This window comes from Pteropus alecto, unplaced genomic scaffold, assembly GCF_000325575.1.
Source record: "Pteropus alecto unplaced genomic scaffold, ASM32557v1 scaffold79, whole genome shotgun sequence".
Lineage (NCBI taxonomy): Eukaryota > Metazoa > Chordata > Mammalia > Chiroptera > Pteropodidae > Pteropus > Pteropus alecto.
Genome location: NW_006494612.1, coordinates 20,462,238 through 20,488,155, shown reverse-complemented (window position 1 = coordinate 20,488,155; position 25,918 = coordinate 20,462,238). Strand labels below are relative to the sequence as shown.

At 37.5% G+C, this 25,918-nt stretch overlaps 1 protein-coding gene across 11 annotated transcripts in view; it reads left to right on the top strand.

The window, feature by feature from the left end:
- The window catches only part of EPB41L2 (erythrocyte membrane protein band 4.1 like 2), a 194,697-nt gene extending 173,380 nt beyond the window's left edge, over positions 1–21,317 (top strand). For all 11 annotated transcript variants that reach the window (XM_025042450.1, XM_025042446.1, XM_015600086.2 and 8 more), the window contains 3 exons: positions 1–81; positions 4,055–4,165; positions 20,090–21,317. In XM_025042450.1, coding sequence (XP_024898218.1) covers positions 1–81; positions 4,055–4,159 — 186 coding nt within the window. In that variant the 3' untranslated portion in view covers positions 4,160–4,165; positions 20,090–21,317. The remainder of the gene's footprint in view (positions 82–4,054; positions 4,166–20,089) is intronic.
- Positions 21,318–25,918: the final 4,601 nt, after the last annotated feature.

Genomic DNA, 25,918 nt, shown 5'->3' with positions numbered 1-25,918 from the left:
ACTGTAAAAGGTGGGATATCTGAAACAAGAATTGAGAAACGCATCGTGATCACAGGAGATGCAGATATTGATCATGACCAGGTAAAAAAGGTTCTGGTTCTGAAACTGACGGTGTTTATTTTCTAACTTTTGCGCCTGCCATTGTGTTACATCCCTGTTTTTGGCAGACCCTTCTTCCAGTGACTCATTGATTCTACCTTCTAAGCATGGCGTAAAGGCACTTCGCAGCCTAGACACGATCTGTCCTTTCAGCCTTCCTAACACTGGATCAGCATAAAGCACAGATTACTCTTTATTTCCCACTGGCTTAATTATTTTGGGGTCAAAATAATTGATAGGATTCCTGGCAGCCATTAGGTATCATGTGGGCCTGGTTTAAAGGTAAGTTATCAGTTATTAAAAAATGGATGGCACTGATTTCCAAAAAAATATGAAAAGCCACTAAGTTTGACTTGGCCTACTTTAAAAAAAAAATTTTTTAGCATTAGAAAAGTTGGGCTATTTACCACTAGGTGTTTTATTAGTATTATTGAGGAGTTGGGGAAGGTAATCTAAAGTCTTTTACAAAGTGAAAATTCACATGTATTCAGAAAAAATTTTTCAAAGAATCATGCTTCCATTGTAATGGTGGGCAGAATGCATGACTTTAAAAGCAGATGATGAATAGAACCGCCAGAGACTTTGAGAGTAGCTTTAATTTTAGACAGCAGTCCCAAGGAATGATAATAATTTTTTGTTTTGTTTTCGGAGTTGATTTTTAACTTGGCTTTAAAGGAGACCAAGCTGTTTTCCTTTTATAACAACTTGAAGAAAAAGAAAAGAAATGCTCGATTGACTGTCCCAGCTGGAGAATTGGAACAAATGTTCGTTACCCAGCTTTAAACACAATGCTGAACCTCAGCAAAGAGAATTTTAGAGAATAAAATTTCTTGTTTAAAATAGGACTCACTATATGTGACCAAAGAGAAATAGATTTCTTCTATGCCTACAAAGACAATTACTATTTTTTTAAACCCTTGTAGGCATGATTTTCTCACCTGTTTCATATGTATTTTTTCATTCTCTTGAATTATTAGAAGTTAAAGGGTTGCCCTGACTCTGAATTTTGACTTAAGAGCACAGATTCCTAGTAGATGACCAGTACACATGCGTGTTTACCACTGGAAGTGAATTACCTATGGGGAACCAAGCCTCCAGTTCCTGTGCAGAGGATTTTTTCTGCTCTGTTCACTGGTACACTGTTGAGTTCCTTTGACCTTAAGTTGGAGCAAACCTATTCTTGCTCTTTTGCTCTGGGACTCTCACTCAACAAGCATTTGTTGGATTCCTGCAGCATGCTAGGCAGGAGCCCACATTCTTTGGCTTGGTGGAAAATGAAAATCAGGATCTTCTCCCAGCCTTTGTTTTTTTTTTATCTCTGTCTCTGCTGACCTTTTAGATGCCACTTTTCCCCTTAGCGGTCACCCTCAGCTTTTATTTTGTGTGCACTCTTTTTTCTTTTGGCTTATTTTAACCAAAAACTCAAATCCAGGCAGTACTGTTTCTGAAAGGCAAATAGTAAAAACACAGTCTGAAATGTTAATACCAAAATGCACCTGGTCCTAACTCACATTAGAAAACAGTTATGACACCACTGCGGCATTAACTGTTGCTTCCAGGACATGCACCCATTTGTATGATGGGCTTCAGCCTGTTTTAAATCCAAGGTCAGGTATCCAATGGCAAGAATAGAGATTTTAACTTTTTCATAACTTTTCATGTCTACGTATAAGATGGAATAAACTTTTTTGACTAAATATAATTGTGGCTTTCGACATGCCCATCACCAGAAGCTTACAAGGTCACATTCTCCTTAAAGCCTGTAATGAGGCGACAGAGCTGCTTAACATTAAAGGAGGGAAGTCAGTTCTCTGCCAAAAACTGACATTGATCATGTAGTGACTTTAGTATCATTGACACCTTTTCCAGCTCCTTGCCTATATTAAAGAAATCTTAATAGTGGAAGAGAACAAGATAGGAAAAAGAGAATCTCTTTCTTGCTGGCAAATTAAAGAGTGTGCTTTTAGAGAAGCTTGCTTTGCATCTCTTCACCCTGTGCCAGCCCTGACACACTCGGCTCTAAACTGGGGAGATGGAAACAACACCGAAGTTGCTCCTCCGTGTCAGCTGTCACCTGTCAGCTGGAAGGTTACTGAGCAAAACCCCGTTCTAATAAAATACCTTCTCAGTTTGTCAATACGTTGTGATGGTTTTTCCAGTCTTTATTGTTGCCATAATCAACATTTTGCAGTATTAATATCTATACTGATATATGGAATGAAAGGAACTAATGGCAAACTGCTTTCACCTGTGTTTGGAGATAATTAAAGCAGTTTTCGGTTTTACCTACTATTCTTCTAATTAAAGCATGTTTCACACGTGTTGCTGTCCCATAAGCATCATTTATATTTTTGCTTTTAACAATTACACTGCTTGGATGTAGGTAGGCCTTTGGAGCCAACATAAAGTCGAAGTATCTGATAAGTTGTCTATAAGCGCCCTTTGGCTCCCATCAGAGCGTGTTCTTCCCAGTTGGGATTCCACACCAGACAGCTTTGATCATCCCAGTCTCCGTCTTCCCTCCAAACACACTATCACACATGGAGAGCCGCACTCCTGTACTCCTCCCTTCCCCATTGACACCTCAGACAGTACTCAGAAGCACTCTCTGAGATGAGATCTCCCCACTCCACTCTCGCCCTTCAGTCTCCCTGCTCTTCCCATCTGACAAACAGTTGTGCCTCTGCTCAGATTGGAAGCTGGTCCCCTGTCTGAGTTCTCTCTTATCCTGACATAGGCGAGTCACCAGAATTTGTTCCCTAGTAGAAATTTAAGCACTTTCAAGTATCTTCCAATCTTCTGTGCAAAAGTTTTTTGATGTAAAAACAATTTTTTTTTGTAGATTTACCTTTTTTTGTAGAATAGGCTCAGAGTTTTACTCAGTAACCTTCCAGCTGGCAGAAACTATATTCCAAACAAGAAATGCAGTTGTCCCCTAAGGTGACAGAGCAACAGGAAAAATTGCACTGCTGTTTTTAAATGCATCTTTTTCTTATGAGTTATGGTGCTCTCTAGCCCAGTAGAATTTCTTTTATATTTTAGAAATCTGTCCTAGATTTTAAGTATTGTTCCATGGTATTTTCTTTTACTTTTCCCCAAAACAACTTTAAACAAAATAAGATCTTTTCACTTTGCCACAGCACTCGTAGACAATACGAGTAGAGAAACCTAGCTGCTTTACCACACAGCCCAGCCCAGTGGAAGGGCACCCCTGGGTTCATCACCCTGCAGCCCACTGGCAGGATGGTCTTGAGAAAGACCCATTAACCTTTGCACCTTTCAACTATAAAATAGATATCTGTACTTTATAACCAGAAGATTAATCTATATTTGGTCTTCAGCTCTACATATTGTGTGTCATTGTTGCTGCAGTTTTAATTGTTCTATGCCCTAGAAGTGTATAGGTATTTTTCCTGCACCATTTCAGTTCAACAAACATTTTACCTCAAGCAATTACTGAGACCATAGGAGGGCAGAGATGAGTGAGGCCTGGTCCTGCACCTTGGGGTTTTAGGCGATTGGGTAATAGCAAGTATTAATTGAGTGTACAGGGCAGGCCCTGTGCTGGATACTTCGTGTCATTCCTTCAGGCCTAACAGCAAACCATAAAATGATCTGTATAACCTTAACATTAGTCTCAGGTTACAGGTGGAATACTAAGGTCAGAGAATATCCATTTTCACCAAGTCTTCTGGTGAGTGCAAGGAATTTAGAGCCAGCATGTTTCTTCTACATGTATTATTATTCAAAAGGGACAGGAGAATTGAGGACTGAAGAAATGAGAAGCATTCTCTAAAATGAACACGAGCCCATTTCAAATCTTCCTGCTTCCTCAAATAAAGCAATAAAACCATCTTGGCTTGAGGGGGAATCCCTGGTGATCAGTATGCATGGATGCTCCCCCTGAGAAGGCTCCTCTTCCTCTGCTGACAGTGCTCTCTCCTGACCCTGGCAGGCGCTGGCCCAGGCCATCAGGGAAGCCAGAGAGCAGCACCCCGACATGTCGGTCACAAGAGTGGTGGTGCACAAAGAAACTGAGTTGGAAGAAGGGGAAGAGTAAGTTAAGGTAAGAGAGCCCGCACTGTCTGGGGCCTTTCTCGTGCCTGTTCTGCACTTCTGAACCTGCTGAGGGATATGAAATGCACTTCTGTATCACAGCGTCTATCTCCTGTGGTCTATTTGATTTTTCCAACTGTATCACCCCCACCCAAGTACATCTGCTCGGGTTACCTGCATACAATGATAGACTGTCGACTGATGGCCATGTGGTACTAATAACTGCCGTGTATTGAGGGCTGCTAATAATTGACATTTAATAAGTTGCTTTATTATTTAAAAGCACAGTAGTACAGTTACCTTAATTATTTATGTTCACAATTGCCTTTGAGAAAGACGCTATTGCTTTTGTTTAGATGAGGAATTTTTATTGTAGGAGGCACAAAAGAGATGAGTTAAATCCTTTAAGTATAGACATTAATAATTGTATATCAGAGAATGAACCATAAACGGAAAAGAGTGCTTTGATTATATAAAAACTTAAAAAACCAACAAAAACAAAAGTAAAGGGTAAATGACAAAGTTTAATATACCTGGCAGAGAAAGGATTAATATCCCAAATATATTAAGAACCCATATGTGTCATCAAAAAATTTAAACACTTAAGTAGAAAAATGGGCAGAGGATTAAGCTCAAACAAACCATGTAGAAACTAAATGAACAATAAAAATGTTTAAATCAATATCAATTAAAAATTCAGCGTACATGTTTTCACTTATAAATCTGGCAAAGTTTATGTTTTTAGCCAGTGCTGGGGAGGTTGTGGGAGGAAAAATAAACTCTCCTGCTGCTGTATAAATAAGCAATATTTCCTAGAAGATAATTTGGCAAAACCCACATTAAACATGCCTACCATTTAAACCACTTTTAAGAACGTTAAATAGTCAGAGATGCATACAAAAATTTACCTATAAGCGTATTTACCACATTTTTATAGTTACTAGCAAAAAATTAGAAGCAATCTAAATGGCCACCAGCAGGGTTTGGTCATACCTTATCCTGCCAACATGTGATGATTAGGTAGAACCATTAACAGTTGTGCTAAAGAATTCTTAATGAAATGAGTAAATGTTCATTGTATCTGTATTAGAATTTTAAAAAGCAGATTTTATTACACAGCACATATACTAAGATTGCTTTTTTGTTTTTAATTTTTAAACTGACCCGTACATTGATCAGTCAGTAGATAAATGCGCCACTGGAGTGGCCAGTCATGGCACACACCTCCTGCCTTGTGGCCAAGTGCTTTTTCATCACAGGAAGTGAGGGTCTGGCCATTGCACAGCCTCCCCTCTGACCTTTTAATTTATGCCAAAATCCGAGAGCTGTGAAGCCACATAGCTTTTTCTTGTTCTTATTGATTCTTGATAGATTCTGGATATTAACCCTTTGTCAGTTATGTCTGTTGTAAATACCTTCTCATTTGTGGTTTCTCTTTTATTAATATAGTTCAATATAATTAACATATTTATTAATATAGTAGTTGTTAATATAGTTAATATAGTTGAATTAACAAGCTTTCCTTTACGGCTTATCCTCTTTTCCTACCCTGAAGTATTACAGATACTTTGGATCCAGAAATTTTAATGTCACCTTTCACATATCAGTCCTTAAACATCCGAAATTGTTTTTCCTGTGTGATGAGAAACAGTGATCCATGCATTTTTCGTATAAGTAGCCAGCCTTCCAGCATTGTTTATTGAAGAACCCATTCTTTCTTCCTCTAATCTCAGGTCATAAATCGTTTTTTTATATGCATGATGTGTTTCTGGGCGCTCTCATTCCATTAGTCCATGTGTCTGTCCCTATTCCAGTGCCATGCTGTCTTAATCACTGTAGCTTTAAAATGAGTCCTGATATCTGGTAGGCCATGTCTCCCCAATTATTTTTCTTCAAGAATTTCTTGGCTATTCCGGGCTCTTTCTGTTCCATGTAAATTTCAGAATTAATTTGTTAGGCTCTGAATAAACCCTGTAGTATTTTAATTGGAATTATATTCACTCTGTAGCTCAGTATGGTGAGAACTGTATCTTTATGGTATTAAGTCTTATTTTCCACAAATGTAAAATATCTCTCCATTTATATAGGTCTTTAATTTCTTTTAATAAAATATATGATTTCTTTTTAACGCAGAAGTCTGATAAATCTTTTCTAGCTGTTGCTAGTATAGGGAGATACATTTGACTCTTCTATATTGGTTTTCTACCTAGCAACTTTACTCTTTATTTTTTAGGTACTCTTTATAGCGACTCTTTATATTTTTATATAAATAAAAGCTTTATATTTTCAACACAGGGCGTATAAAGGCTTACAAGCAGAAATCATTTAAAATTTTAGCACAAGCACAATATCTAGTTAACTGAATAAATATGCTGTTAAATACTAAATCTTTTTATTTTTGATATGTATTTTCCTGATGGTTTTATATATGAATGGCTGAGAATATCTTAGCTGGGAGTCAGATGGTCAAATACTATGTATAAGAAGATCTCAAACTACGTGACATTGGGCAAATCAGTGAGGATAATTAAATCTACTTTTTTCTTTTTTCTTTTTTTTAACTCACAGGACAGCTTATAAGGATATCATAAGACAATGAATAAGAAAATTGAATGTTATACAAATATAAACATACTGGGTATTTCTCTTAAATTCTATGAATCAGTAATGACCATTGTGAACATTACCAACACCCCCACTTTCATTTATGGCATATTAATAAGTTTTAAAATGAATTCGTTATATCAGTTATTCCTGGCACCTTATATTCATTTTTGCAGTGAACACACACACACACACACACACACACACTCACACACTCACCCTTTGAAGTTTGCTTGTCTTAGAGGTTACCTTTTATAAGCAGCCTAATTAAACAGATATAGGAACTTAAAGTATAAATTCACATAAAAGGTGAGCAAACTAGGTAAGTTTGGAAAAATTCATTCATCCACTCAAGAATTATTTGAGTGCCAAAATGTGCTAGGGTAGGGATAGGCATTGAGGATCAAATTGTCAAATTGGTAGATAAAACACAGTCCCCCTCCTTGGGAAGGATCTCCAAGAGGGGAGGTGTAAATATTAACAAAATATAATTGCAAATCTGATAAATGCTCTGAAGGAAACAATGTGATATGATAAAACAAAATAAGGGACTTGAACTATTGTAAATTTAGCCTATTACTTGAGAAACAAAGTTTTAACTCAAAGACACTAAAAATAGGAGTTACCTTACTGTCTCGAAGTCATTTTAGCATTTCCACCCCCCTCCGGCTACAGCTTGTTCTTGAAAATTTTCCCTTCTGGTGACTGTCAGGCGGGGAGGAGTGTGTTTCTACTGCTTCAGCTACCCTCTTGCTGCCCCGGCAGGAGCCCACAGAGGCAGCAGGTGGCCCGAGGCAAAGAGCAGGACCAGGACAGTATGTGAACATCAGAAAAGAATAAATATTTGTGATGTATCTGTCCCGCCGCCTGCCTTTTCAGATGTGAAAAGGTCTCCTTCTGACCTGACCTCTCCCTTTAGAGTAGCTCTGAGCATTTGATCAAGCATTAAAAGTAGGGGGTGGTTGGGTGGAGAGACAGAAAGATGGTCAAAGGAAAACCTACAGTGGAGTGAAACTCCTGAGTCTGCCTTCCCAGCTGGGTGTTGGCCAGCTGTGAGGCCAAGGAACTAAATGCAAACACCACTAAAAAGAAAACTCAGACTTCAGAGGAATACCTCACTAAATCTTTGTAACTTTTTTTTTTTTAATGTTCGTTTATAGACTGTTTCCTCCTGCCAGTTTGTCCCAAATGAATATTTATGAGCCCTCAAATGGACACATAGTGTTACTGACCTATATCGCCACTGGAATGGTCTTCTTGAGCTGTCCTGATCAGGAGGGAGAAGACCCCAGGCTTGGTGGTGTGGTCTCATGGCCTCAAAGAGAGTTCCAGGAGTGGGAGCTTGTGACTCCGCTTTAGTTGGCACTGTGAGCTCTCTGAACCCGGACTTCAAATGAGCCTTTGACTACTGGAGTATCATTGATGTGGGCTAAAGCGAATAGTGCCTCTTCATCTGAAAGCGATGAGCAGCCAAAGGATAAAATGACAGGGAAGCAGCCTTTCATCCATTCACCCATTTTATTCATTGTATGCTCATCATATATATATATATATATAGACAGAGGGCCCATGAGATCTCATCTACTGTTTTACCATGGAGATTTCGAATCAAAGAAGGTCTGCACTCACAGACAATGAATCAGTGGTAGCACAACAGTTTTAAGTTTTATGCTATGTTCTGAACTGAGCTGAGTGGGAAAAAAGATCTCTAAGGCAGGATGGGGAGTCTTACTTGAGCTTCCAGGTGAGTAGGAGTTAGCTCAATGAAGAAAGGCATAGGAGAGGACATTCCAGTAGGATATGGTGCTGTGAACTTGATACTCTAGGAACAGCACAAAATCAAATGTAGCTGGATTGGAGAATACTTATAGGAGAGTGATGGGAGGTAAGAAGAGCAGAGTCAGAAGTCCAGGCATTAAGCGTCTTATAAGCCAAGCTGAAGAGGCTAAACTTTATCTTGAAAAGGTACAAGTACTTCTCATGTATTTGAGAGATGGTAAGTAGGTAAAGGTTTGTGACTCGGTGACTGGTTTGCATGAGAGTATGGAAGTTAGTGAATTGGGAAGTTGGAGGATGGGGAGGAATCCCAGATAACGTCCATGTTTGTAGCTTGGGCAGATGAGATGATGGTGGTACCTATAATTTCAATCATGGAATAGATAGATGTTTCATGTCACGTGCAATATCACCAGCCCTCTGCTCTTAGCTACCTTAAAGCAAAAGTGTATTTTTCATTTTGTGGTACTATATAGGAGAGACCAACCATCATAAGAATTATGGAGGAAGCTTGGAAATAAATCTGTAAGTCCCCATCTTATACACACACACAACACAGGTAATGGGAAATTTACCAGGTAGTCTGAATGTTAAGAGGAAGTGTAGTATAGCAGATTTGCAGGGTTCAAACCTACTTTGTAGTTGTGTGACCTGAGCAGGTTATTTTGCTTCTCTGTGCCTCAGTTTTACCATCTGTTAATTGGGAATGATAATAGAATTTACAGAAGGATTTGTTTCCAAGGCAGGTTGTAAGAACTTTTACATAAGGTCAGCCAATAACCCTATATTGTCATTAAGAGTCAAGTAAAAATGAAGATTTTCTATAGTGGACAGTCTGGTGTCGGACAGAGGGAAGGAGGATTTGGAGGCCTGAGAGAATGGGGTAAAAGGTTAAAGAAGTACATATTAGTAGCAGATGGATGGTCACGGAGATGGGGAGCACAGCATAGGGAATGTAGCTAGCATTAATATGTTGGTTAGGTGGAGGGTCAGAGGAGGGAGAGTGCAATTGGGGGGATCGTTTTAGGAACTATATAGGTGTCTAACCAATGTTCTGTATACGTGAAACTAAATTTAAAAATAATTTAAAAAAAAAAAATTTTCTGTCCCAGAGATGGTGACTTTGAGAAATGTCACAGTAGGAGATAGCCAGAAACTTTGAGAGATCACAGTAGGCTTCGGATCAGGAGTCAGAGTTCCGAAGGTCATTTGAAATGTCATTGACTCATGAAACCTTCGGTTTAAGCGATGTCATCTAGGGCCTGATCAGAATTGAGACCTGGGGAGCAGAGGACATAGAGGAGGAGGAAGAAAACAGGGAGAAAAGGGTGTCATAAAAACTGCAAGAGAGGATAACTTCAAGAAGAGGGTAATCAAGTATTAAATATGGCAGAGAAATCTAGTGAATGTGTCCTTTGAAACTGTTGGTACAGCAGTAACCCAGGGGCTTTTTCAGAGCTACTTCAGTCAAGTAGTAGGGATGGAGCCCTATAACAGGCTGAAGAAATGGGGTTTTACATGAGAAGTGTCTCCAAGAAGCTGAAATTGGTAATAGGGCCTTTTGCTTTTCTGTCTACTCTGCCATCTTTATCTGAGAAGATGGAGAGCATTGCATTAAGTTTCACAGAACCACCAGAGCCAGTGCTGTGATTACTAAAATCCTGGCAAATCCATCAGTCCTTGGAACCTTTTAGATATACCTTGATTCCCACTCCACAATCCGCAGTAAATACATAACTAAATTAGCAGTGTTGCTTTCTGTGCTATTGTGCATTCTAGTGAACACCATTTTCTAAACAAGATACTATCATGTTCAAACCAGCATTTCAAAGTCTGGGTGATTGATGTTCATGGCTTCAAAATGAACTCTCAACCCTAAAGGAAATTAGCATTAGCTATCTGACTCGCCAGGAAAACTGAGCTCTCGCTAATTATGAGCTACTCATTTAACATGGCCCCGACAAGCATCGCCCTGTGCTGGAAAGAGAAGCACAAGCCCCTTGACTTCAGATGACTGTTTCCATGTCAGGAGTCAGCAGGTTTTCAGGCATATCAAATGTGTTGCATTTTAATTTTATTCTATTTGTCTAGTTGTACTAGTCTCATTCCTAAAATTAGCATTTTACTACAGCTTAGTTTTTGATGTAGATTAACGAAACCTAAAATTGAAGACTTCTTATACATAGAAATGAAAAGCCATTTCGGATTTAGTGAGTTTTAGGCATAGCCAGCTTTCACTCTAGAAAGCTATGGAAAGTTCAGTTTTAATATTTATAAATGCAGGTGCTATCAGCGAGTCAGTTACAGTATATTTGAACTACCCAGCCAAGGAGATGCTGGAAGCCACTGCTGTCGTTCATATATTAGCACCTGGTAGTCACTGATTCCCCAGGATTTGCCTTTGGACAGAGTCATTATTGACTTCTTTTTTCAAGTGAACCTATCTTCTTTTTTTTGTTTTGTTTTATTTTTCGGTAATAAAAAAACAGGAGATTTTTACTTTTAAAAAAGGAAAGATGGTAGAAAATGTAAGTGACCCATAATTCCTCTGCTCCTACAGATAGATAATCCCTTTTGACATTGTGTATCTATGTGAACACATATTCACACTTATGCTCACACCACAATTTATATAAGCTGTGACTGTTAACTCTATTATACTATATAACTATATGCTGCTTTTTTCTCCACATAACAGTGCATTATAGATAACTTTCCTTGTTACCTCATCATTTTTCAGTAGCCATTGATTAGATACATGATGATGGTTTACTTAACTCCCCCCTATTAGTGGGCATTTAGATTATTCCTCAGTTTTCACAATTATCCACACACCCACAAAGATTATACTTGTGTGTATATTTTTGTGCATTAATTTTACTGTTTCTCTAGAGCAAATATTTTTTAAAAATTAGAGTTGGTGTGCCACCAAGGGTTTTTGATATATTGCTAACCTGCCCACCATAAAGGCTCTGTCTGCAAAGTTAGATTCCCGCTAGTGGTTTATGAGCATCCGTTTCCCCACACCCTTACCCGCACTAAAGGTTATAAGAAATTTTAAAAATTTTTGCCAGTTTCCCCTTTTTAAATTGTGAGGAAAGAGCATTTTTTAATTGTATTTTTCATTGAAAGTGGAATTGAAATATACATTCTCTCTCCCCCCTCCGCACACGCACACAGACAATTTGCATTTTTTTGAATTACCAGTTTGTGTCCTTTGTCCAGTTTTCTGTTCAGGGTTTATCTTTTATCTCTTACAGGTTCTTTAAGATTATTAATCCCTTGTAAATGCTGCATATTTCTCCCAGTTTTTCATTATTATTGAGGGTTAAAAATGGCACCAAAAAGAGGAGGAGGAGATGAGCAAGACAAAATTTACAAAAAGACCATATCCAGAGTTTTCTTTTCTGGCCCAAGCAGCAATTTTTTAGAATTTGAATTAATTATTAATGCTTAAAAGGAAGAGATACCCAGCCATTTTAGAGACATCAGAAGCTCTGATGGCATTGAGCCTGCTTTTTCTCATGAATGCAGTGCCACTCTTAGGGCAGAGCTCCCTAAGTCACCTGTGTCTCTTCATGCTGGTCCTTGGTACCCCATCTCCTTACTCATCTGTTACCCACTTAGCCTCTGAGGAGAGTGGACGTGGTGGTTATGACTTCATTATACCCTAGTCTAGGGCATATGTAAGAGTATGGAAATTAAAAGAGTATTTAATTTTAACCTGCATCTAGAGTATCTTCTCTCTCCCCATCCTTTTTTATGAATCCTAGAGATTAATTTGCCATAGGTCACTTATACTCAGGAATCATAAGATAGCATCATGTATACAGCTAAGTATAATTTCATTTGTCTCAAGAACTTCCCTAATGTTAGATATCCTAGATACTATTTTTTAAACATATAAATTTGCAAGTGGCAATAGGAGGAAATTTTGCTATAGCAGCTAATTAATTAATGTTTGTATGTACGTGTGTTTTTTAAGATACGCCAGTCTTCATGAGGATTACAATCCAAAGACATGTTGGCCCTATGTTTATTTAACTCTCATACATCAAAGTAGTTCAGTGAGCATTAGAACAAGTGGAATCTGGACCTGTTCTATCCAGTATGGTAGCCAGTACCCACATGTGGCTATTGGGCATTTGAAATGTAGCTATTCCAAGTGGAGATGTGCTTTAAGTATAAAATAATGTACTGGATTTTGAAGAAGTAAGGAAAACAAACTAATAAGTCAGAGACTTGGGTCCGGAGATGAATTCTTTTGACTCCTAACCTTTCTGTAAGGAAAATATAAAATGAAAACTTAGCAAGTTCTGTTTATATGTGCTTCAAAGATTTTTTTTTAAAGATAAGGATTTTGTTACTATTTTTTAAGTGCAACTTTTATTTGATGCTGTAGAGAAATGTTTTCTCATCTCTACTTATCTTATGAACCTAAGATTGACAAAGGCTTAGCTGGATTAAAGTATATTGAATGTAACCTTAAGTGTAGTGCGTTCGTTATTTAAAAGAAGCTTTTAAGATTTTGTAGAATACTTTCATATCTGGTTCCCACAAGATTTGAACCTAGCAAAGTGAACCAGAAGACCTTACTCTAGCTTTAGGGCCAAATGCTAACTACTCTTAGAAATCTTTGTCAAAACTTCAGAGATTTGGGAAAACCAGTTTTTTAAAGAAGTAAGCGTCCTCCTGGAATCTCATAGATATAATTATTCAACAAAGAGAACAGAAAAACAAACCCAAAATTTTTCTACTTAAGTCGGCAGATGAAAGTAATAGTGAAGACAGGTAGTACTACTATCTTCCTAAAAACAATGCAGTTTTTTTTTTTTTTCCTCCAAAGCCCCTGTTCTTCAGTCTTACCATACGGATTAGTCCCTATTACTTTCACTTAGGGATTCATTAATATATATTGTGAACCTAATGATCAAAGGACTGTTATATATGTTATAATAAAAACAGAGGAATAGGAACATGTATACAAATGGCATGTAGGGTAAAAAGAAATAGTATTTTTTCAAGAGAAGCCTAGATAAAGGGCAATAAAAGTTAACAGGAGAAACTGTTCTGATTGGCAGATCAGAGAAGACCTCCTTTATAAAGTGGCAGGAAAGCTCTTCGGTGCAGAGCTCTGGGCAGGGTTTGAATATATGGGCAGAGAGGAAAGAGCATGTAGAAAAACAATGGGATGGATATCAGGAAGAGCGATTCCTGCGTTATAGCTATATGCTGAGTTCCCAGCAGAACTAGAAAGATTTGTCAAAGGCATATTGCAGAGGGTATCACATTCTGTATTAGTACCTTAGTTTTGACTTCACTGTGTAGGTCACCTGCATAGGGTATTTGAGTATGGGAAGGGCATTTTCAGCATTGTCCTTCAGTAAGAGTAACTCATCAGTAATGTGTAGAATTGATTGGAAAGGTGCTAGATTAGATGAAGTACCCTGTAAGTAAACCATTATACTGATTCAGGTAATTATTAATGGAGAAACTATACCGGACATCTCTTATCTTTAAGAGTAGAATTGGAAGCAAAACTAGGAGTGAAATACCATATATGAAAATCAAAAGAATATTAGCTAACATTTATTGAATGCCTACCCTGTGTCCAGCTTTGAGACCTTTGCTGTTTATTATCTGAATTGGTTCTTATAGTCATCTGTGATGTAGATAACACCGAGGCCTCGAGAGCTTAAGTGTCTTACCCAAGTCACACAGTCGGTGAGTGGCAGAGCCAGGACCGACCCTCAGTCAGTTTGAATCCATGTCACATGTGGCTTTGCAGAAGAATTCATGGTTGGAATTTTCAAATAACAAACTCCCACCAATGTACTTGAAACATGACTCATTTTAGAAACATTTTTTTTTTTTTTTTGTATAAAATGTCTTTGAGGTTGCAGCTATGATATAAAGCTAAATGAACAAGTCAAACCATATTGTATAAAATAGTCATGTTTAAGAATGAGGTAAACTTGATGGTATTTTCGTTTGACAGGACATTCTGAAATTACCGCCTGGTAGTAATTCTTTAAGTAGAGTGACTTGAATGTGTCAGGCATAAAGATTCTAATAGAAAAATTACTGTTAGCTTTAAAGAAAACCCATCTAATTGGTTTTAAGAGATCACTGATAGCTTACCCTTTCCTCAAACATAAGAGAGTTTAAACTGGCTTAAAAACAAAAAGAGAGCTTTGCCCATCACAAGATGGCAGGGAAGGAATTGTTCTTCCTGAAACCTCCTCAGCAGGGGAGGTAAGTACAGCTGTGCAAAGGCATACCTTTAAAAAAGGAAAGTTGGGGAAAACATCTCAAAATTGACTCTCCTGAAAGCAAAGAACCTTAACTGACTTGTGATTCTGGCAAACTTGGAACTGACTTTTTGTCTTTGAAGTGGAATTGTGTTGCTGTGTATATTTTTCAACACGGTATAGCTGGTATTCAGAGGAAATGGAGATCAAGGATTCTAGCCTATCCTGAAAGACTCAATTCTGAGACACGAGTCTCAAAGGGCCCACTTGAGAGCCTTGTGAGAAGAGAGGCACCAAAACAGCATTAATACGTTCAGGCAAACCAGGAGAAGCGGGACCATTTTGCTGAATTATTTGTAGAGCAGGTGCTGAGTTTCATTTAACTGAAAAAGAAAAATACATGAGATTTAATTTTCCGCTCTGTGTTCAGCAGACACACAAATACCTGTGAAAGAAGGCAACAGCAACAGCTTAGGGGCAGCAGATTTGATTGGAGCGGTGCTCAAGCTTAATGGACCCAGGACCACTTTACATTCTTAAAAATCACTGAGGAGCCCAGAGAGGTTTTGTTTATGTGACTTGCACCTATTGAAATTGACTGTATTATAAATCAAAAACTAAAATTTACCATATTATAAATCAAAATAATATCAAAATTTATCATGGTATAAATCAATTTTTAAAATATTTATTAAGTTAAAAATAATCACTTAAAGACGCCTGTCTGAAAAGGCTACAATATATTATGATTCCAGCTCTGTGACATCCTGGAAAAGGCAAAATGACTGACAGTAAACAGATGCCTCTGGTCTTATCAGAAGAGTCTTTAAATACTGGGAAGCTATCAAACTCAGAGTGTCCAAAATGCAGTTTTCCAAAATTCTAATTTTCACCTGAAAGATTGAATTTTATCATTGGCAACAAGTAAAGAAAATGCCTGCCAGATATCAAATTGAATAGCATACTTTATCAATAATTCTCTCAAATATAAAAAGGTGTTTTATGAAAAATGTGGCTTCAACTCAGTTTAGACATTCATACAAATGCTTGTCCTCTAGACATCCATTGTACTTCTGGATGCAGCACTCCTGTTGCATGCATTCGTCCCATTTCATCACACAATATTAAGACAGTTATGTATATACACACGCAAGGGTTGAAATGTAAGAAAATTGATAATTTTCTTCTTTTATCAAAGACATCCTTATTAAGTGAAACTGGCTTTCTGTTTCACTGTGAGAGCATGGTGGGGTAATGATACAATTTGGTGGCACTGCAGCCTGTGCTAAGATGCCGTCAGGTTTACTAACCACTGTTACTGCACCATCAGTGAAAATGTCGTCGTCCTGAAAAGGGCAAAGAATGTCCGAACATGATTATAAAATAGTATTGACTTCACGATCCCCCCAGAAAGAGTCGTGGTGCCCTCCAAGGTGTACAGACCACACTTTGAGAACTAGTGGGTCTTAACTGCAGGGGTATCACAAACATTGTAAGAATTGACTATTTCCTGGGTTAACCAAATAGAAATGTATCATACTTGCATTTTAGGTTCTAGAATTCTTAAATTCTTACAGTGGAAATTCTGTTTAAAAATTAAAATCAGATATGCAAATTGAGAACCAAGGAAGAATAAAATGAAGATTAGTATTAGAAATAACTGAAATTCATAAATTATTTTATTTAAAACTGAACTTTACACGTGGATGCATAGCCTTCATTTTTATTTAAGAAATAATTGCATTGTGTCTTACATAAATGTTATTTATAGTTTTGTAATATCTGCTTATATTACTGCCCTTTGGTAATTGAATCTTCATTAATCTGAAGAAATGTTATGTTTTCTTGCATTGTCTAATATAAAACCCACAGGCTTGCATTTTTATTGAGACTCCCCTCTGGGAGTCTTTACCACTAAACAGTGGTTTTTATCAAATGCTTTTTAAAAGTGCATGTTTGCAATTTCCTGAACCAGTTTCTGGAATAGAGTATGCTCAAGATTGAGACCTACTATGTGAGCCTTTTGTCTCTGGAAACTGAGCTTGTGCTTTTCAGATGAGGTATAAAACTTCTGTTCTTGAGCTTGACTGATTTCCAACTGCTCAGCATGGCACACTGAGAAAGATAAAGAACACATTGAACCCTCTGTGAGGACTTAAGGCAAAGTTTGTAAACGGCATGTATCCTTGAAGAGTTTGGACACAGAATTAGACTTGTGATTAGATCAAACAGTCATCTAATCACAAATGTGTGAAACCTATTCTCACACTGGCCAAAAGAGGGGGACATAGGCTATGGAATGTGACTGGTTAGAAATGTTAGAAATGTTCACTGACATTGTATAGTCTAAGGTGGGAAACTGAAGCATGGAAACAGTGGTTTGCGTTTTTGTTTGCCCGACCAAAATTCTTATACATTCAATATAATCCATATACTTAACAGATATGATCTTATCCAAATTTCAGGTGTGAATGGTTATGGTAGTGTCAAAAGTGAAAGCAGATTGAATTAGTGCCAGTAATTAATGCCTGTCAATTTATATAAAGATGTCAAGACGTCTATAAATATGAGATAGAATTCAAGCTTGAAAAAGAATTCTTGAAACTGTACAGCACTTACACGAAGAACCTATATCTAGTTTTCACTTTGGGATATGTGATAAAACATTAAGACTCAAAATGCAGCCTGTTAAAAATGGTCAAATACTAAGTTTTCGTGTCACCAACACATGACAAAAAGACATAAAATGTCTGATACTTGTGTGCCAATGGCATTGGTGATTCCATCCTTACCTTTTCTCCTCTCTAGTTCAAAAGCTAGACGTTAACTACTCGGGATTACATTTCTACATGTGTTTAAGTGCAAGAAGAAGTCGAGAAAAGATAGGTGGATGTGTAAATAAAAAAACTTTATGTAATAATTACTCCTAGTTCATCTGGAACAATAAGAACTGGGATGTTCTGAAACACTGAATATCTAATTAACTCAGAGTTATAGTTGATTTACCGCCTCTTAAAGAATGAGGGGGGAAATGTGTTTAATGTTAAAATTATAAGCTGTTTAGAATCCTTAAGGCACATTAATATTACCATTTGTAATACTTATTATGAGAAAAAAATGATTTACTGTCTAGTGGTTTGATTGTGAATAAATGAAAGTAAATATTTGACTTTACATGGATAACTGTGTCTTTTTCTCTACATATATTTCAATAAATGTTGAAACTCATTGAAATCAAGATCTCTTTCATCCAGTTCCTACTTACTCCAGGATTCCTGTTCCTTCTATACTAATGGCTTTGAAACAAGTTTAATTTTACCTTTCTTTTACAAATTGAAATTTTAATGTTTGGTGAAAACAGATTCAGTGAAGTAGAGTGACATGGAGCCTACAGGAAACAGAACCCTAAACCTCTTTCTGTGGGGTTTTGGGCATGGGTAATATCAAGGGTTCATTTTCGGTAGCGTGAGTTAGGCAAAGTGACATCAGTCAAACAATGCATGTTCACGAAGCAAAGAAAACAGAGCTACCAGCCTCTCAAAGAAAAAGAATAGATAGCATAACTGAAGGTCACAGGGAACTTCCGAGTCCAGTTTGATTGGTAGTGTTATCCATCCCCTTCATCATCCCCCACATTTCTTTTCATAATTACTAACCTAAAAAAAGATGACTTTGTGTTTTCTCCATTGATTTTTTCCCTGCCTAGAATCAAGGAGATTATTACTAATGAGTAAGGAAATAGCTTAAAGCAAAAAGCAGGGTGGGAAAGACTGAATTTGATTTATCAATCTGTCCTGAATAATCAAGAGGCTATAATAATAATGTCTGTGATAAATCTAAATGGTGGGGAATTTTTTCATTAAAACAAGACTTAATTTTATCTAGCCAGAAGAGTATATATTCTACTTGACTTTGGGACCAGTGTCTCTTGGACATAATTACCAACCTCTTCCTCTCCTCTGTAATTACCTACCCTTTGCAGAAACTTCCAACCACGCTGAAATAACAAAATGAAACAGTTGCCTTCTTAAAACCCTTTTCTCTTTCAGGGGCAATGCACCATCCTTATTTTTTGTCTCCCTCCCTCTCCTCTCTCCTGCCTATTTCCTTTTGATTGGGGCCTCCTAAGACTCATCTTTCCTTTTTTCTTATATTCACGTGAGACTGATTTCATCGTTTGGTTTCATTTGTCCCTTTGTGCTGACAAATCTACATCCCTCATCCTTAGACCTCGACTGGGCTCTCAGGCTGTCATTCTCCCTCTGATTTTGAGGTCCCAGGCTCCAAGCCTGAGAGTCTTCTCTGGTACTTCCTTCCTAGTCACCACATTCTGATTCTCCTCCTTCAGTGGTGTTTCTCAAAGTCCTGTCTTCCACCTGATTTCTGAGGCAAACACTCAAGTCTGGGCTCCTCGCCATCTAGCAGTCATACCTGACCTTTGTCATCCTCATGCAGCCTGGACTTGCCACAGTGGCCTCCCATCTCCACTCCTCTCCACCTTTTTAGCCTGTTCATGACACTGAAGCCACAGTGATGTTGTGAAAACATAAATCAGGCATGTCAAACCTTCCTCAAAACCAAAATCAAACCCAGCCTTCTTTCCTGGACTTTTCATGCCCAACTTGAACTTGCCACACCCCAGCTCTGTGACCTGCTGTCCCTGCCACTCACTCTCTACTCTGGATCATTGCAGTAGATGGACAGTTGGTCTTTTTATCTCTTTAATGCTCTTTCTGAATGAATGGTCTATTAGATCAAGTTCAGACTTCTCAGTCTGGTATTGATGAGTAGACCTAATATTTTTTTTTACCTTCAGTTACCATACCATTACTTAGCTTCAGTGATGTTCATTTCTTCACTATCCTCCCATTCATTCCTTCTCCCATACCCTCGTCTCCCCACCTGAAGCACCCTTTCTCCTCATTTCCATGAAGTCAAAATTGACTGTTTTTCTCCCTTCCTTGAATCTAGCTTTAAAACCTATATTGATGTCTCTTTTTTAGATTTTTGCTCTATGAATTACCTCTATTTTTATAATTAATTCTTTTTTTTTTTTTTTTTTTAATTTATCCTTATTTGCCGGTGTTTATACAGTATGCTTGTCAATTCTCCAGATATTTTAAGGCCCACAGGGGTGGAGCAGACTCTCGTGGATGTCTTATGGTAAACATAGTATCTACGGTAGATAGTAATAGTAACTGTTGATTACTTGATTTGCAATCTGATGAGTGTTACATTTTTATTTTTCAAGCCTCTGTCTTTGGAATATTTAATTTTAAACCTTGTCTCTTTTTTCCTCCTAGAATTTCATTTTTTTTAAACAACACTCAACTTTGTGAACCTGAAGAATTTTGACCATTCCAAGTCTTAATGCCACACCACTACTCCAGCGAATTCATACTAGGACCGGTAACAACAACCAGAACCTGAAGAATTAAAATGCCAACACCAAACCTTACCTTAACAGCTCTGGTCCCTCGCATTTTAATATATTATTTTGTTTTATAACCACTTCTAAGTATTATTGGTTATTTTTTTTTTAATTAGGGAATTTTGTTTTTGCTTCCTGTTTACTTTGTGTACAACTACCTGCTCTTTATGACTCATTTTGATCAAATGATAGTGAACAAAGCCAGCCCCAGCTGGTAAGGTGCTGTTCACCTGAACAGGTGCTGTTGTGCGGAAAGGAAACTCTGTGACTAATTTAGATAGTGGCTTTCCTTCTTCCAGATCCTTCCCATTGAATTACAGTAAATATTTACAGTTTGGTTGCAGTAAATATGCTGTACGAGAAAATATTAATACAGATTAAAAGCATTTCTTACATCTTGAAAACTTTCTAATATTTGAGAAATTCATTGGAGGTATTTTTTATATTGAACCTTTTTGACTTTCCAGTCCTGTGACTTTTTACTTTTTAGTAGAAAGGCAGAGAAACTCCAGACTGGAGAATTATGAAGATGTTCGCTGGCCACGCACTGTGTTTAGAGACCCTGTCACACCACAGTGCCAATGCTTCTCAGACACATGCCCTTCAGCAGCATTCCAGAAACAGGAGGGAGGAGAAAAAACGATTTCTTCCCCTCTACTAAAATATTCAGGCAGCTTAAAACCTTTAGTGCTTTCTTTCTTAACATGTCCAAATTTCAATACTTTGCATTATTCGAACACTTGTGTAGGACACTTGCTTTGTATTAAACCTCCTTGTCTACATGTAAAACTGACCTTTTGTTATTGAGCAGGTCTATCTCTTTCAGGTAGTTTGATGATTCACACAGGTTTGAAGACACTAGGGAGAGGAGTAGGGGCGGTGGTGGTATTTTGATGGTTATAAGAAAGCTGTTCCATTTCAAGCTGACACCAGAGACCTGATAGGGACTTATTAACTGTATTGAACATTTTTTTTTCTTTGCTTTTGACCCTATGTATAGTTATGATGCCAGATTAGATTTATAGCAGCTTCAAGTTGTATTAAATGATATTTTGCTTTCTGTAATACTGTTATAAAATAAAGTTTGTTTATTCTCGAAATTTGTCATTTCTCTTTTCATAAAGGTTTAAAAGATAAACTTAAGTGATATTTTCAGTCTGAAGTCATTATTTTGTGGAATGTAGCATCTTTTAAGTCTGTTGTTCAGAGCCTTTATAATTTGATGCTGCTGCCAACATCACTGACTTCAAATGGCCAAGGCGTTGTTGAAAGTTTGTAAATCTAATGTTTAGAATGCCAGATTCCTTCTGCCTGGTTACATAATCCACCCCAGCTTTTACAAATTCTCCAAGGGATATTTTTGCTTGTTTTCTTTGTGCATTTTTTGTTTTGATTCAGGAAATATTTTCGCTGTCCCATCTGAGTCCTGCTCCTCTGTTTCATGTTTTGCTTTACTGTCCACTGGGCCTAAGGCATCAGCAGAACGGGCTCTGGCAAAGGCTGCACCGTGTCTATTCAGGATGATTTATTGTGAAGCTTCTGCCGACACCCACCAGATTAAGTGCTGAATTTTCTTTTAAACATTAAAAGCATTTCACAGCAAATGACTAACGGTATATTTCATTTAAAATGTTATGTAGAATTTCTTCTCCTAGTCATTTAAAGTTAGCGTGTTAAATATAATTTGTATGGCTGTCTTTGGGATCTGTTCCCACTGAATTCTCTCTCACCTTGTGAAAAGGTCTTTCTCACTTTCTGTAGAATGATTACAAAAACAACTCCTCCTCTCTGGAGAAGCCTATCTCAGCAAGCCAAGCCTTAGAAATATTATGGAACCAAATATGATTCTGTAAATATATTTTTCTTCAGAAAGTTTGTATATATAACATTCATATTTAAAGCAGAGGTTGATCTTGCCAGGGTTTTCTGAGAACCATATCCTTCCATACTTCTAAAGATAATTGCAGTGATAGGAAATAAGCATGTCGGAATCCCCAGCGGAATAGAATACGCAGTGCTCAGGGCTCAGTTTGATTGAGCTGTGAGAGCAAGTACAGGTTTTGGGGTCCTAGAGACATCTAGAACATCTGTGGGGATTCGATGTTGATAATGCCACCTGTGACTACAGCAGCAAGCCTCTCTTTTTTGACATTTGGTATTTGTTACAAAATATTTCTCAGGATGTTCTCTCATTCTGTAAACCGAGTCTTCAAATGATAGAATAAGAAAGTAGGTCAACCAGGTTCACTGAGGTGAGATGTCCAAGTACTAATTGCTTAAGTCAAAAGCAGTGTAATTTTGGAATAATAAGCAATACTTCCTTTTAGTTGCCTACGGTCTTTATAAGTATTATTTTACATAAGCCATATAGCAATGCTGTGTGGACATAGGAAACTGCAATGCATTTTCTATAGGCCACAGCAGAATAAAAAGGTTTTTTAAAAAATGTGTAGAGTTTGTAGGTTTTTTGGTATCTCACTGTTGTGAATAGCTTCCGTTTTTCTGTATGATATATCGTAGCATTACTTATGGCATGGACCACAGTTCGTGGAATAATTATCACCAGGACTCTGGCAACGGAGCTGACTGTGGCCGTAACTGCTGTTCAGCATGGACTTCATTAAGTATTTCCCTTATTTATGGATAAAATTATATGATGTCTGAAAATAGATAATTGAGAATTAGCAATATGAGGGTTAGGGAGGAATGAGTCATGCTTTAGATGAAAGAAATTGGCCATGAGTTGATAATTGCTGAAGCTGGGTGATGTAAATGGGGGTTCATCATATCGTTCTGATAAAATACTCCATAATGCTAAAAATGCCACAAGACTCATAATTTAAAAAAGACCTTTCTCCAGGTATTGTAACAATACATTGTTCTTTCCTGTATCGTGCTCTGCCCAGTTTCCACCACAGTGGCAGATGCTTACATTAGAGATCAGGACACATGAATGTCACTGTTGAGAAAATAACAGGAGGAAACATACTCCTGACAATTTTTCAGAAGTCAACACAGACCTGCACGGATCCCAGCATTCACTTGTTTACATATTTGCAGGGAGTAGGCCATAATGAAGAGTCGGCCCCAGAAAAGAATATGACCAGCTGGCAAGTCCTAGGTGTCAAACACCTGACCCTTGGCTACATGGTCAAAACATCCTTTGTATAGTTATGATGCCAAATTAGGTTCTTAGCAGCTTCAAGTTATATCAAATATTTGCTTTAAACATACTGGCTTCAGAATCCTACAGATGGGCCTTTGAATCCCCTACTCTAAGTAACTGAGCCATGTGACTTTAGTGAAGGCAGTTAAAACATCTACAAAGCAAGGGTAATACATCCCAATATAGGGGTATTCCAGTGCTGAGATGAATAAAAAATGTATAAAATGTTTAGTGGAGTTCCTGACACAATAATGCCTTCAAAAAAAAAAAAAAATCATGAGTAATAGCACTGTGCATGAGTTAATCCACCAAGGGCAAATTTATGGAAAATACTGTCAGTTTGAACTGTGTTCTTGTGAGAGCTTTCCCTAATAGAATTCGGTACTATTATGAGGTTACCTGTGAAGCCTGTTAGGAAGGTTTTGGCTTTGAAGGTATGTGGACTCGACTTTTCTGTGAGCCCTACAATGTCAAGAACCCCTTATGGTCTCTTCACCCTCTGCTGTGTGGAGGCAACTAAGGTGGCTGGTGTGAGACACAAATCTTTTCTAAGACACTGGCTGCAGACTTTCTAACCACAGACTCCAGGATGGATTTCAAGGGGCTACGCACTCTCCCAATATTTGCAAAATCATGAGTATATGCATTTTTCTTAGAGACGAAGGGTGATTCTGGCTTGTATCAAATCCTCAAAAGTTTTTTTTTATTACCTGAATTAAAAATTTAGGAGCCTTTGTTCTTAATAATATGGGTTTGATTCATTCATTCATTTTTTCATCCATTCATTTAATGAATCTATCAAAAAAATAATATGGGTTTGGAATGTAGAGTTGAAAAATTTAAAAAGTGTAAATATTTTTAAATTCCCAATCTGGTGGAATCTATAAATAAGCTTTTTTGAATACATGTTTCTTGTTTATGTTCTGTTATTCATTTGCCCAGGGTGAATGCCATTGTGTAAATTCTGATAAACTCAGGGCTCTTTTGCTTAGTACACTTGTTATAAAGTCAGAAAGCAATAATCAAGCATTTGTTCTGAAAAATTTTAATTTTTATAAACAAGTCAGAAAGTTGATTTTTAAATGTGTGTAACAGTTATGAACTGTGATTTCTAAGGCACAGTTTTGCCAAAGAACTTAAGATTTCAAGGAAAAGTTGGTATGTGGAAGTGTATATCTGCTCTTGATTGTCCAGTTGCTACTAAATTATATCTACAAACGTTTGGAGGCTGTTACCTGGTCAAATTATAAGTGAGCTTTTATTTTTATTTTTAAATGGCTGTGACTAATAGTTAAGGGAACATAATTTGTGCTATTCCTTGCGTCATTTTCTGTTTTATCAATTTTTGTAGGCTATGAGGGAGGAGTTGTGGGCTTTCAGTTTCCCAGCACCAAATTCCCAAATTACCAGCACTGTTTAACCAGAGAGGTGGGAAGATATTATCAGCTTTAGGTTAGCTCTGTATTAAGAAAAAAAAAAAAGTTATCCTTTGGTGAATTTTCATTGAATAAACAACAACATAATAAAACTCAAAGCCACCTGTTAAAGTGTTTTATGGAAGGTCTCATGTTGGGGAAATAGAATTGAGAATTCCTTCAGATACTAGAACATTAGAAGTAAGATTAGAAATGGTTGAGGTCAGACGATTTAGATTTGTAGGCACTTCTGGCCTGTGGTGAAAGGCTTTGGAGCATTGAATGGAACAGAATACAGGATAATGTAAGGAGACTGCCAGCTTGGTCTAGGTGACAGCAACGATGAAGAGCCAAAGCAGTCCAAAGCAGAATGAGACCTTAAAGTGGACCGTGAGCATGTGAAGAGCAAAGGCATGGCTGAGCTGACTGGTCATGCTCTGTAAAGGATTTGTCAGCTTGAGTGTCAGTGCCTTCAAATAGGTTATAGTGAAACCCTTGGGACTTGATCTGTCCATTGGAAAACTAACATGTTTCTGTTTCTACATATAAAAACATGAATCTATTCATGATTTCATTGGAAATTCTTTATCATTTTACTCAATAGCAACAATAGAAATAGGTCTTCCTGAAAACTACTCGGTTATTTTCATCACTGAAAACATGTATGTTTAGAGCTCATCTGTTACCACAGTAGCTGAGACGCGTTATCTCTGGTTGAAGCAGAGGCGGTGGAATGGCGTCCACCAAAACCAAGAATCTTGTTTCTGAAGTGCCCGTTTCCAGAAGGTGTAGCAAACGCTGGTGGCCAAACCACAGATTTGGCTGGCAGCTGGGAACACGATGCATCCTTTCATGCCTTCTGTTAAAGAACATTTTTATATGAGCTAATTTCCACCAGGGGCTAAAAAGAGATCTCTCCCAGAACTGAAAGAATATTGTTATTCCTTCCATATGGCATGAACACTGTTATTCTAAATTACCTCAGTCTGAAAGCCCCAACAGACATTTTCAATGTAATCAAATGCAATAAAACACAGAAATGAGTGTCTTCAGTCAAACAGTGAGTTTCTTATTATTCAGGAAGTGCAAATGGAGACTAATAGCTCACTGGATGCATATG